Source organism: Melospiza georgiana, chromosome 1 (genome assembly GCF_028018845.1).
Source record: "Melospiza georgiana isolate bMelGeo1 chromosome 1, bMelGeo1.pri, whole genome shotgun sequence".
Classification (NCBI taxonomy): Eukaryota; Metazoa; Chordata; class Aves; order Passeriformes; family Passerellidae; genus Melospiza; species Melospiza georgiana.
The window spans coordinates 25,285,638-25,299,620 of NC_080430.1; the positions used below are offsets into that span (position 1 = coordinate 25,285,638).

At 37.9% G+C, this 13,983-nt stretch overlaps 1 protein-coding gene across 6 annotated transcripts in view; it reads left to right on the forward strand.

The window, feature by feature from the left end:
• PPP1R9A (protein phosphatase 1 regulatory subunit 9A) overlaps window positions 1-13,983 on the forward strand; it is a 128,079-nt gene that overhangs the window by 91,427 nt on the left and 22,669 nt on the right. For 5 of the 6 annotated variants that reach the window (XM_058026236.1, XM_058026226.1, XM_058026245.1 and 2 more), the window contains exons 7-9: window positions 5,791-5,946; window positions 11,352-11,405; window positions 13,253-13,482. In XM_058026236.1, the coding sequence (XP_057882219.1) occupies window positions 5,791-5,946; window positions 11,352-11,405; window positions 13,253-13,482 (440 nt within the window). The remainder of the gene's footprint in view (window positions 1-5,790; window positions 5,947-11,351; window positions 11,406-13,252; window positions 13,483-13,983) is intronic. The other variant, XM_058026255.1, reaches the window with a different exon arrangement.

A 13,983-nucleotide genomic window follows, 5' to 3' on the forward strand; every position in this document is an offset into this window, starting at 1 on the left:
ACTATCCTATCCAGGTGTACTCACATAGCTTGCACCATTCCCAGATAACTGGTATGATGTAAACTGTGATCTAATGCACATTAGACACAGTTCAAAGATATTTTTGGTCACCACAAGCACTTCTGCTCCATTTACTGTCAAATATGAGCATTACTTCCTTGAGCATACCTTGCTCTGTGTAGATAAGTCTGGCTGGGTTTATGTTGCTGCCAGACACCACCATCAGGCCTGCATTCTTTGGCTGTGGTAAGCAGAGCACCTTTTGGGCAAGACAATCTCATTTTGCACTGGCTGAATGAATATCTACAGGTGTACAAAAACCACTGCTACCCTTTTGAGTCTTTTTCATCAGAGGGAATAGTGACTCTGACTGCTTGGAGTTCAGGAGTATTTGGATTGCCAGTGTGAGGAGTTTGGCATTGAGACAGCACAGAATTACACAGGTTGCTCAGTCTCAGAGCTGTCAAGCCATCCTGCTCATTTTCCTGTGCTGTTTAAAATATGTTACCATGGATCTCCAGGTACAGAGCTGCATAAATGAACAAGGAAATGATCTTGAGACTGCCAAATTCTGAGGCTCAGAAACTACTACAAGGACAGCAATAACATTTTAAGTTTTCCAGAGCAGGAAGTCAGTGATCTTGTTTGAGTCCTGCAGTCATGGCACATGACTTGTGTTTGTTAGAGGTGGTTAAACCACAGGAAGAGAATGTTTGCCAGGCGTGTGTAGGGTCTGATGTTTTATCTTGCTGTGTCACCAGCTGGCTGGATTTCCTCTGTTTTGGAGCTTCTGAAAGTCTTCATTGCCCAAGGAGCCTGTGGGTATTTTAGAAGGATCCAAGTTATTTTAAAAAGCAGCATTCTGAGACAGTTTTGGTTTCTGCCAGCTAGTGGGCAGTGGACTTGAGTTGGATACTAAATTTAGAGATGCAGTGTTAGCCTACTGCCTTCTCATTCCATTGCCTTGCAGAAATGTTGCCTGACAGCTATTTGTTGAGTAACATTTACACTAATACATAGTGTTTCTAAAATACATATAATTTACTGTGTAAATAATACTTAAAATTCATCATTTACTATATAAATGCCCTGCATCCCTGCATTTCAGAATCTGCTGTTACCATTTACCATGGGCTGCAGGTCCCATGGGTTGCAGGATGCTTTCAGATGCTCCTTCATTTAAGTTTTTGCATGGAAACATAAAGCCCTTGTGCAGAACTGATGAACTTGAAAAGAAAATGGATGTTCACAGTGGAGTCCATGCAAGGACCAGCAGGATAAGTGTGCATCAGCTCATAATTTGTTGTTAAGCTCCCACAAGCCAAGCACTTGAGCCAGTAGTATCAGCTATTTCTCAAGTGTTACATACAATAGGCAGCCCTGGCATTTCCTAGTGAGTCTGTGCTAATCCCAGTAAAGCTGGGAGAGTATGTTGCCTCCAGATAGCCTGCTGCACAGTTTGCCCATCACCACTTTGTCTAGCTTCCTAAAATCCTACATCCTTTTAGTTTGTAGCATCCTGTCAGAAAATCAAACTCGAAGGCTTTGAAGTAGGCACTGTCTTTGTATTTCCTACTTAGTGTGCTAAGCATGACCTGAATCTGTATCCTTGACTGAAACCTTTTGGATTCCTCGTGTTAACACAGTGTTCTGTGCATATGAGTCAAATTCTGACATTTCTTGGAATTGTGATTTGAACTTGGTATTATCTTCTTCATGTTCTACAGCAAATGACAAAAGTCAGATAAAGCAGATGACCTATTCCCCAGAAGGCTGCATGGGGTGATGCAAAATGTGAAATTAATAATATATTACAGGATTCTGTTCACTCTGTGGCCACAGACAAGTAGTTTATTGCAAGTCATGTTTTATAATATCACTAATAGTCAAACTAATATTTTGTTCATTTTAAATTCTCATTCATTAGGACATGCTGAGAGCAAAGCAACATTTAAAACCATTGAAGAAAATCTTGACACATGCAAAAAAAAAAATGGCAGTGCACTTGAATGTCTTAACATCCAAAGAGTACATTTTTTTAACCAAATCTCTCAGAGAGTACATTTTTTCCAACATCATTAATATGATGCATTCCTGTAAAAGCAATGATTAATACTATGCCATTATGTTTTTCTTCACTCTTTTGAAAAAATTAAATATAAGGCATCAAAGAAAAAATCAGATGAAGAGATGGGCTTGAATTATTTTTATAGTTCCTCACATGGTGTTCCCTGATTGCGGGAGAGTTTCAGCAGGAACAAAAGGTGTAGCTTGATGCAGCCTTTGTTATGGTGATTTGGGGAAGGTCTGTCTGCATTATCCCGGCTGGTGCTGGAGCTCCTTCTTTATGGCTGGGAGTGTTAGGCACATTTCAGAAATTTACTGTTAGGGCAGTTAAACAATGCAAGTAACACATTTTCCCTTTAGAAGTGGAAAATTGCAGCTCATGTTGATAATTTCATGCTATTAGCTGTGATTGCAAATGGCAAAATGGAATGGCTAATATCAGAAGCTATTGCTTTGGATGGGACGAGCTTAGCCCTAAGTGCTACTGAAGTGAGAAACAGGGCTTTTACACGGATGAATTCTGCTCACCAACACAAATGGAGGGTCTAAGATTTTCCTTTTAGAGCATGGAAATTTTCTTTGGCTTTGGAGTTTAAAATATTACTGCTGTTGCTGGATAAGGAAACAAAATGTATTGCAGGGAACCTCAGGGAGTTACAATGACAACTCTCACCTCACAGAGTTGTTATTTGAAGTAAGAAAACTTTTTTTCTATGCCTTGCCGCTCCTTATAAAATAGTGAATTTCACATTCTAGCTAACTGGCACCGTGTGTGAACAGCTACTGTCTCATAGTTTCATGTGCAACAAAAGTCAGCAGAGAGAATTCTTTCAGGGAAAGTATGTTTCATGTAGTTTACGATGTATATTTCCTCAATGTACACATTGGTTCTTTTGAACCTGTAATTTGTTTTTCATGTGACTGTAAGATGAAATCCCTTTATTTTGAAGACAAAAGCTAAAGGCCCATTTATTTCTGTGTTTTGTAATGTGTTCTTGTCGTCCTGGTGTCTTGTTTACTTGAGCTGTGTTTTGCTTTGACAGCTACTTTTTTCATTAAATGAAGCAAAAATTGACACTCATTGACACTCACTATGTACAATTTGAAGCAAGATTTTCCTTTGTGTTCATTTGTAGCTGCCTGATGTTCCTCTTCAAACACTCTGGCTCCTGAGGCCGGTAGAATATTGTCTGCTCTTGAATTTTTCCCCAATCATTTACTCCTTCATGTGTGTTCATTTTTCTTTTTGTATTCAGTACTTCTTCTTAGCTTAAGTCTTTGGAGAAATCAGCTTTAACTAAATTCATCTGTTTTATTCCTTTGCCAAAATCGGTAAATGTAATTGGGATTTTGTATTAATGTATTTCTCTAAAATGCACATGTAGCTGAGCCAGGTCTGTTTTGTTTTACATAAGCAGGACATGAGTTTACTGGTTAATGATCCTGTTCCTGCCTCCTCTTTGCATGCTTCAGAGATTTCCTTGCCACTGCTGATGGACCCACCAGGATTTTGTTTAATGCAGAAATTACGGTTGTGAATTACCTTATTTGTTTCAGGGATAATGACTGCAAAATGGAAAGTACATGGACTGTTAGTATTTTGTCCCCACAAAAATGAATTTCTCTGAAATCTCAGTGTGATTTTTGAGTTAGTCTTTCTGCTTGTGGTTGCCCTGAGGCTGTGTAAAGGTGGCATTATATTACATGAAAGAGTCAGGAGAGTCAGCAGCCAAATTTTCAGTTTAGACAGCTACTGCACATAGCCAGGGACAATAAAGTAGAAACTAAATAATAAAGAAGTTACTACAGGTGTAGTGTAACAGAAGGTTTTTTGTGTATGTGCATAAGATCTAGACATACAGAATGACAATTTCAGGTGTTGTTTTCTTTAGCTATAGTGTTTACATGCCTGAAAACTCCTGAGATGGACTATGTATTCCTTACTTCTCTTAAATAAGGAAGGAAGAAGCAAACCCAGCTGTTAGCTTTTTTTAATAGAAAACTATTGAGATTTTTAGGCATATATGCTCAGTAGGCATGAAGTATATAAAACAAATGGTTACTGTTTATTTCATTGGAGAATATGTTACTATTTATAGTGGCAGCAATAACTCACCAAAAAAGTTCCTTGCTTTACAGTGACTGTTTTAAAGTATGGATGTGCATCTTGCTGACTTACTTTCTTTTTAGTAGTTCTTTCAACATCATAAAATTTTACTAAACTATTTTATACTTTCTCTGTGTTTTGGCTTTTTTTTTTTTTTTAGTGCTTTAAAAAAAGAGGAGTGTAGGTTTTTCATGGTCTTTAAAGGTTCCTTTTAACCCAAACCATTCTATGATTCTATGTGCTGCCTGTATGTCCTGTCCACCTAGAGTCAACATCTTGCATGCACTACTTTTTAGCTTAGAGAGTTTCACATAAGCCTAAACAACAGCTGAGAAACTGGATTAAGGTAGGAAGCTGAGGTTTGAACTGTTGTTCAAACATCTGTGTTCTTACTTCTTGTTTTGAAAAGTCCTTTTTCAGAAAATTACACTAATAGATAATTTTAGCACTATGGAGAATATACTTCTGATAATAGTATTATGCTTCTTCATCTCACGAACTGGAAGCTCATAAAGAAAAACTTTGAATAGTTTGGTCAAAACTTTAGTGGTGTTACTGTAGAAACATGAAAAAGACTGCTCTGGTCCCCCCGCCCTTCCTTTTCCATGTATTTATTTAGTCCCAAGGCTTATAAATCCAGATGTGGTCCTGAGGGAAGTGTTTGCTTTATAATGTGTTTGCTTAGTCAAGTGCAAGCCAGCAGGCTGTTTGTGATCCATGCACCCTGTACTTCCAGAGGGAGCCCTGCAGGTGCAAGGTGGTGCCATCCACCTTAGGGATGGGGAGAGATGAGCGCAGATCTGCGTGCAAAAAGACTGAGTAGGCAGCTTGGGGCTCAATATTTCAAGCTTTCTCTTTTCAATATTGTTGTTTTATTTTGTTTGGTTTTGAGATACTGCAGCATATGATTTTTCAAAATTCTATTTTGTCAGCAAATTATTTGCACCTCGTGATTTACCTACACAATAAACACCCACATTTTTTGTTCCAAACTAGTTCAAAGCAGCTCCTTATTCAGGGTGAAAATTGAGTAAACTCTGGCTTCAGACTCTGAACTTGTCTCTGACACTTGGTTTCTTTTTCCTACTGTTGTCTTTCTGTGTGGGTGTGACTTTTCTATCATTAATTTGTTTATAAAGAACAAACCAATGAATTTTCAAATTCAACATGGAATATCACTGGAGAATTACTTCATCCAGATGACTTTACTAACAACTAATCAAGATCCTGTTGGTTGTATTCTGTTTGGTTTTTTTTTTTTCTGTTTGGAAAAGATTCATTGTTAAATCTGAAATAAATTTGGAGAGTTCTTTCAATGGAAAAGATGTCTCACTTGGAAAAGGATAAAACTATCAAAATACAGAGCCAGTAATGCTTGAGAACTGAGTTATTAGTGCTTAAAACACTGTGTTCTCTTCTCTCTTAATGTATTGAAATACTGCTGTGGAGTTAAATTTTGTCTGGTAGAATTCATCAGTACTGGGGTTACAGCTAAAGACAAAGAAAACCTTTTTTGTACACAGAATGCTGTGATTGCACAGTATCTTAGTTACTCTTTGAATAGTCTCTGCATAATAAGAGGATAACTGGAATTTCTTAAATGCTATAAAATTAAGACAGGGGAATATGCCACAGATGAAGAAGATGAAGACATGGGACCTGTCCTTCCAGGAGGTGACATGGCCATTGAAGTGTTCGACCTCCCTGAAAATGATGACATGTTCTCCCCCAGTGATGTGGACACCAGCAAACTTGCTCACAAATTCAAAGAAGTAAGTTATACATCAGAAAAAACTCCTGAAATACATCACTGAACCAGATTTTTAGTTGTCTCAGTGCTTGGGTTTTTTTCTCTTGAAAACTGGAGTGGTTTTTAGCTTTTTGTCTGTTTAGTACTTTGAAATGACTCTAAAATTTCACTTGAAAGAAGTAGAAGTGGCCTTTGGAGATATTTTGGCATCACCTTTCAGGTGACTGTTGTATTGATGAGGGCAGTTTATAAATTAACTTTTCAATACAGAAGTTACTCTGACTCATCACTTAGTTTGACCACATAAACAAAGTGCAAGTTCATTCATCACTAGCAGGGTGCTGGGGTTTGGGGTTGGCTTTTTTTGGCTTGGTTTGCTTTGTTTTGCTTTGGTCTTTGAAGATTCCAATAAAAGGTGATTGGGAAAACCAAACAACAAATGTTAAATTTCAGTGAAGAGAGACATGTGAAGCTCATCCTATGCCATTCCACAGTAACTCATCCATGTACAGCCATGTCATGTGTTTGGCCATGTGTTTAGAAAGATGCTCCTAATGGGGAAGCAGCCATACTTCAAGAGGGTATTTTACCAAAGTTTTACCAAAACTATGCCAAGTTTATGATTAGGGAGTAGAGCATCCACCTGTACTAACTGTGGTGTTCATTGTGGTCGTTGAATTTATATAATTTCACATACCAAAGTATGGAGGGACATTTATTCTGTATTTTAGGCTGTGTGCTTTTGATGTGTATTCTTTTTAGGCTTTCCTGAATTCTCATGCAAATAAAGACATGAAACAATGGATATACCTGAGCTTACAGTAATGGACTGAGTAATAGCAGTAAAGAACTTTTTTTTTTTTTTTTTTTTTAACACAGGAAGATGGGAGGGTTGAAAGTAGCCAGAACCTCATAGGAGATTTAAGCAGCAGAACCTGGGCCCAAATAGGAGTATTAAAATACCAGGACTCCTTTTTTAGCCTTCTCCACTTATCCTCCTGCCTTCACTCAAACCAGATATTTCATCTTGTATAAATATATTGTTATTCCCCTCTAGTGAGAGTCGTGTGGGGAAAGTGATCAGTCCATGAGCAGCCAGTCTTTCCCTTTTCCTGCTGAGAGCCCTCTCAGCCGTTGGGTGCCTACTGTTATTCATTGATGGCTCCTGAAAGTTTTTTACATTACTTATATTGTGATTTTCTCACTCCGTATTTTGAGTTTCATGCTCTTACACCAATCAGCAGAACATTTTATTTAATTTTCTAATACTTTGCATCGTACATAGAATACAGTATCAAAGTGGTGGGAAGATGCTACCATTCTCTGTGTGCCAGTCAGTTTTCCAAGGCTGTGCAAAACACACATGCAGTGATGGTAAAGAAACTCACCTTGGAATAAAGTACCTTTAAATGTGTGCTTGAATACAGTTTCCATAAACTCAGGCTATTGCCATACTGGAGCTTGTCCAGAATGATTTGAAATTATTTGCAGACCTGTCTTCCGTAATGGCCTTAAAATGCTGTTTTAGAGCCCAGATGAAGGCACTTTGGGATCCTTGAGTGTAAGTGTAGATGAGAGCCTGAGAAGAAAACATGAAATGCTCCTGCCTCAGAGTGGCTCTCTCAGCAGCCCACGCAGCAGTGCTGTTCTGAGCACACCACTTTTGTTTACGGGTTGTCTGTAAGAGCACACAGCTGCGTTCTGTTGGCTGATGCTGAGTGAGTACATGTATTTTTCTTGGTATTTGCCCTGGATTCTTTCAACACTGGAGGACTTGTTCATGATCACAGTGCACAAGCCCACACAGTGTTTTCTGGAATTGTATTTAAAGAATAACTGTTCTTTCTTGTTCTTGCTCCAGAGATTAATGAAAGTATTAAGCAAATGGGTAGGACGTAATCTTTAAGCATAATAGTTTGACCTAATTAGTTGAATTTAGTCTTTGCAATAAAAATCATGTTCCCATACTCTGAGAGCACTCTTATTTAAAATGCCTTGCTTTTGGAATGAAAGTCAGAAGAGAGATGGGCATTCCTGGGTGAATCACGGTAGTTTTGAAAGTCTTGTTTTCCTGGCTGTAAAGCAGGAAAAATAAAACTGATTTTTCTTAACTGCTTTGAGAGGGAAGAAACTAGAAACTTTATTTTAGCTGTGATGATTGAAGAGAGACAAGATCTGTGGGGAGAAGGGACATTTATGTAAGAATTCATTATTCCATATTTTAATGAAATATATGAAGAATGGATGATCATTATATGCAAAAATATATAATGATTGCGTAAAAATTGTCATGGTGATTATTAGATTCTAGTGCATACTTTCCTTCCCAGTGTACTCCTGGTATTTTAACATTTGCTAGACTTCATCTCCTTCTACCTTTTGCAGTCTTGATGAATTCAATCCATTTTCTCTCTAAAAGTTACTTTTTATAACAACCTTTATTGTTTTGTAGAAAATTAATCAGCTTTTCAAGACATACTTGAATAGGAAATGTGCCAAAAATTACTCAAAATGTCTTTGTTAAAGTGTAGCCTTCACAATTTTATATTGACTTAAAAGCCAAAAAAAAAAATTCAAAATAGTATCTGCCAAGAATTTGTCTGGCATTAAATAGGACATGGAATAAAGATTTCTGGTCCCCTGTTAGTAAACTTGCTTTAAAAAAATTAGCTATGGAGTCCAGATTTTCTTGCCAAATAGTTGCCCTTGCTTGTTTTTTAGTCTAACCTATGAATGTGTTAGCATTTCTCATCTATTCTATAACCATAATTAGTTCTTTAAAAAAAAAATCAGATATCAAGCTACACATTTTTCTGTTAAGCAGAAAAGTGTCTTCTTTCTTCTGCCTCAGTGGGATCTGCTGTACCATGTACTGATTCAATGAGCTGACTGGGTACTCAGTATTCATTTCTTTTACTTAATAACAGAGAGCACAAAAATAACTGTTAAAAACCATCTGTACCTGAGCAGATTGTCATTTATGCAACAATTTGGAGTTTATTTGTAAGTAATAATAAGCTCTTTAAGTGCTCTGTATGGAATTGTGGGGTTTCAGAGGAGATGGGAGTAGACTGTCAGCAGGTAGCCTAAGGCTTTGAGTCTTGGCTGTTTGATGCCCTTATTAAGTCTGAAAAGGGGAAAAATCTAGCTCATCCATTATTCCCCTGATTTTATCTCATCCCAGGACAGTGTAGCAGAACTAAGCAAAGGTTAGGCATTTTATAAACACCGTGTTGTTTTGAGATGGTTCTTTAATAATTTTTCACTATTAACAGGAGTGCAATGGGGAGAAAAACCAGTTCTCAATGTCTGAAAGTTGGAATGACTGAGCTCAAAAATTGCAAGTAACATCTTGCAAATGCAGATTGAAGTATCTCCCTTTTTCCCTTTAATATGTAGATAAAAAGGTGTATGTCCTTCTCAGCTTCCTGGCCTACTAGGTGCAGTAGCATCACTGGTAACTTCTGGCCATTAGACCAGCTCCAGGGCTGCCAAGTGCCCTGTTCCCAGCTGCACTGGCCCCTCTCCAGCCTGGAGCAGTAGCCCTGCTCCCCTGTGGCCCTTGCTCAGGAGCCCCATGATCCCAGGGTCACCTGTGTCTCTGCACGCTGCCGCAGTCAGCTCATTTCACTTTAAATGGAATCTTACATCTGCTCTCACTGAGCACAGGAAGAGTTGTAACACTTTTCAGTGCAAAGTCAAAAAGTGAGCATAAGTAACAGATTGTGGGGATTAGAAGTTCTTACAATCTTCTCTGGAAACCAAGAAAGGAGTGTTGGAAAGAAGATTCCTAAATGGTGAATCAGTGTCTCCTTTATTCTGTCCAGCATAAATTGAGGAATTCTCCACCTTAAAGGACTGGGTTTATTCAGAAGATAAATTGAGGCTGATTTGCAAGCCAAACTGTATCTGAGAGTGTGCATTTCCTGTGCCACAAGAAGGGGCATTCAAGAGACTTCAGGAAAAGGGAATTTCTAAATTGGCTTAGAATTTTTCAGAGATACTTGTCATGGTCAGCTCAGTGATAGATCCTGTTACTTTGAAAATATTCCCTTCTCCCAGAAGAACTTCTCCTTTGATTAATTTGCACATTTTCTTACTAACAGCTGGTTCTTCAAGAACATAGCCATTACTTCACCAGAGATGTTAGTTTCTGGTTCAGTACAACAACCTCATATACTCTATTAGCTCACATAAACTATTCCCTAAAGCTCATGTTTGTCTTGTAAGAGAAGTAACCTGCATGTAAAACATGCTTTTCCGTAGCTATTCCTCCTATTCATAAATAATGGACGATGCCTTATCTCCAGTGCAGTGCTGGCTCAGCCTGTAATTAATTTTTTGACCTTGCCCTCAGCTCCATACCCAACACACCTGAGTCACTGACTCAGTGTGAGGTTTTGGGGCTTGTCAGTAGTTTGCCCATGCTGCCTGCTTTAAATAGTGCAGCAGCAGGGAATGGGGTGCAGTATTGGGCCAGTATTGGGTACATGTGAGTGATCATTTCCACTTGGAGTAGGGTAATGCTGTTGGAGCTGTGGTTCAGTTTGTACTTCAGAGTGTTCCTGGAGCCTGTGAATAGCAGATCCTTGTGGTAAAACTAAAGGTGTTTCGGGACATTGCCTGATACCCTCAGAGTAGTAGACTGTAGTAGGCTGTTCACTCCACAGGAACAGACTAATGTAGGTTAGAACAGAAGAAATCCCACAGCAGGTGTGCAGGTGGGAGCCAGGTCCTCCACACCAACCCTTTCCCTGTACAGATCCCCTGTTGTTGTGGCTGCTTGGTGATGTAACTACAACCTTTAGCACACTGCCTGCCTGTTAATCTGCTTGCAATCGCTTTGTTGCTTGAGTGCTGTTGCTGTTATTTACAGTTTCCCTGTGTAACTGCCCTCAACTGAGATTAGCTGGCTTGTGCAGAGTAACTCCAGCTATTGGTGAAAGATAACATCAGTTTACCGTTCTTTTTGCATGAAATAAATGTTTGGAATCTTCCCTCAAGGTTTTCCCGACTTCTTGAGATGTTAAATCACTTATTTCCATATTTGCTTATTTGTAATGTGCCTGCTTTAATCAGTGCAGTGGGAGTTTCGGCACTGGGATATATTTCACATTCACATCAGGGGAGAGCAAAGCCCAGCAGGATAACATCTAATTTTTTTAAACATAAGACATTTGGTTTTGCTAAACAGATTGGATGTTCTGATTTGAAATTATGAGTGGTTAGACGGCATCCTATCTTTAATTAGGTTGCACAGACTGAGTCATTTTGCAAGCTAGACATTTTAATTTACAATCTACTGCACTGCAGCACTCTTCGGGGCCTTCTGCTATGTAATAAGGTATTCAACTTGCAGCACAGGCTTTAAAAATACCGGAGTACTCTCTGTGACTTCACTTGTTTATTTTATGTTTTCAATTCTAGTTGCAAATCAAACATGCAGTTACAGAAGCTGAAATTCAGAAGCTGAAGACAAAGGTAAGAATCAATATATGGTTAATGCATACTGTTTTTTTCTTTATGCAAAATCAGATCTGAAGATGTATTGTTATGTGGGTGGAGAAGTCACCATCCTTATTAAAGGCTGATTAAGAAGCACAGTGGCTCAGCTAAATCTTGTCTTGGTGTATGTTCTTTATTCCAAGTTTCCAGTAAAAATCTTAAGTGCTGCTATTAAAAGAAAGTGCCAACTTTTGTAGCTTCAGTTAAACATATGTTTTAAGGGGTATCATAATAACTAAATGGCAGATTGCTAGTTTTAAAATTCTGATGCATTTTTTCATGTTTTAAAATTATATTTGGATTGAATGTGCAAGTTGAAGTTAGTAGATTTTTATTTACAAGTGATGTTAAAGTATCCCTGTGCTACTTTCCAATATTGGCATTTCTTAAAAACGCAATTTGTTTAAAGGAATTTAATAAAAATTATTTTTATATACAGAAGAAAAAGTATTGTTTCATATTGTTGCATCTCTCTTTAAAAGATAGTTTAGGAAGGAAAAATAGGATCAGTTAAAAAGAAAACATTATCTCACAATCGGCTGCTAGTTAATAAAGTAAATTTGCTTTAGCAATAAAAAAGAATTGGGTTTATTTTGTACTAAGGTAACCTTTATGGGAACCTAACTGATTATTCAGTAGTTCAGCAATACTAGGTTTTATAATGACATCCTTCTCTTTGAGTCTGATTATATTATAAAGGGAATAAAAATAAGAAAAAGGGAAAATTGTACTTCAAGAAAAGATTTTAGATCATTATTTCTTTTCAGCAGCGTTTGCACTCACTATTATTTTGTATTTTGCATGGTGTTTATCAAATCTGCATAAATTACTGTTAGAAAAAAATCAGAGTGCAACTGTTTTCTGTAAGGAAAATTTCTGTTGTCCTGTGTCAGTCCAGAAAGTCCAAAATCTTTTCTTTCTCTGCTTTCCAGTTCAAATCTAGCAATTGGAGCCACACAGTCGATCCCTTGGGATTGTGCCAAGGCCCATTGACTTGATGGCATCAATGTGTGGGTGTAAACATTCCTCTGTGCATATCCATTTGCAAAATTAGGGTTAATGTGCCTTTTAGTGTTGGACCTTTTTACCTCATCTTTTCAATGGAGCTGAAGAAAATGTGACTCATTTAGGTATATTACTGATAAAACTGAAAACAAATTAATTTTTTTTGGTGTGTATCATCCATAATGCTAGCAGAACTGCCTAGAGCAAATTAAGAACTCTTGATAAATAAACAGGGTTGTTAAGGCATTTTTTGTTTACTAAATTATAGGAACTAAATCCCACAAGACTCTGTATAAACTTACCCCTATCCAGCACTAAACACTGAAACCTGCAGGTAGCTTCAGTTAGCAAATGAGAACACTAAAACAAAACAAAGCAATCTGGAAATCAAAAATTCCCCCATCCCAAAATAAGAAATGTCATCATTTTCTGAAAGTGTGTAAATGCTTTATAGCACCTGAGTCACATGCACAAAGCAAAATGCATCCCATGTGCTGGCTGATTAACCCTGCAGTTTGTCTGGGTACTCCACTATTGACATTTTAAATGTCAGCCGGTCAGATAGGTTAGTATAACCCAGAGAAGCATAGAGGCTGCACTGGAACACTGAGCAAAAACTCTGCTTGGTTTTATGAGGAAGAATTATACATGTATCAGCCTGTTTTCTTTCTCCTGGAACACTCTTCCCACTGCTAGCATATTACTGTTGTAGTTACTGATTTACTGGTTGTCTCTATTTGTGTTGTTTGAATTAATCCTGAACTATTAGGCTGCACTTTGCAGCTTTTTATGTTCTGTATCTCCACTCCTTTGTTCAGCTGCAGGCTGCTGAGAATGAGAAGGTGAGGTGGGAATTGGAGAAGACCCAGCTCCAGCAGAACATTGAGGAGAATAAGGAGAGGATGATGAAATTAGAGAGTTATTGGATTGAGGCACAGACCCTGTGTCACACGGTGAATGAGCACCTCAAGGAGACGCAAAGCCAGTATCAGGCTCTGGAGAAGAAATATAACAAGGCAAAGAAATTAATCAAGGATTTTCAGCAAAAGTAAGCAGCTACACCAGACTCAGCAAATGACTTAGTGGCCAGTTAGAAAACATGTATGTGATATATTTTGAAATATGAAACCCACTGTTAAACACCTGTAAGGTAAACACTGTTTTCCCTTTTTTATTCATGAAAAGCATGGACACTTTCTATTATGGAAAAATGCTAGTATTCAAGCTGTAGTCATGCTGTACCTAAATAAAGACTAAGGCTGTAATATTCCAGATTGGTATGTTTCAGAATTAGGAAATAGCTCAATGTAATTGCAAACAACTAAGAGTAATTACAGTAAAGCACTTGATTAACAAAGTTTGCAGCAATTTATATGGGTGCTGTATCAGCTGGATTCATTTCTGCTGTGTACTAATGTAACATCAAAAGGAATATTGTTTTGTTGCATTTTACATTTAATTTTTCTTCTTCTTGTAGATGCCAAGAATGTTTGAGCTGAGTTGAGCTAACTGATGATTTCCCGGCCCCCTCTGTTTCATGTGGTCCCCT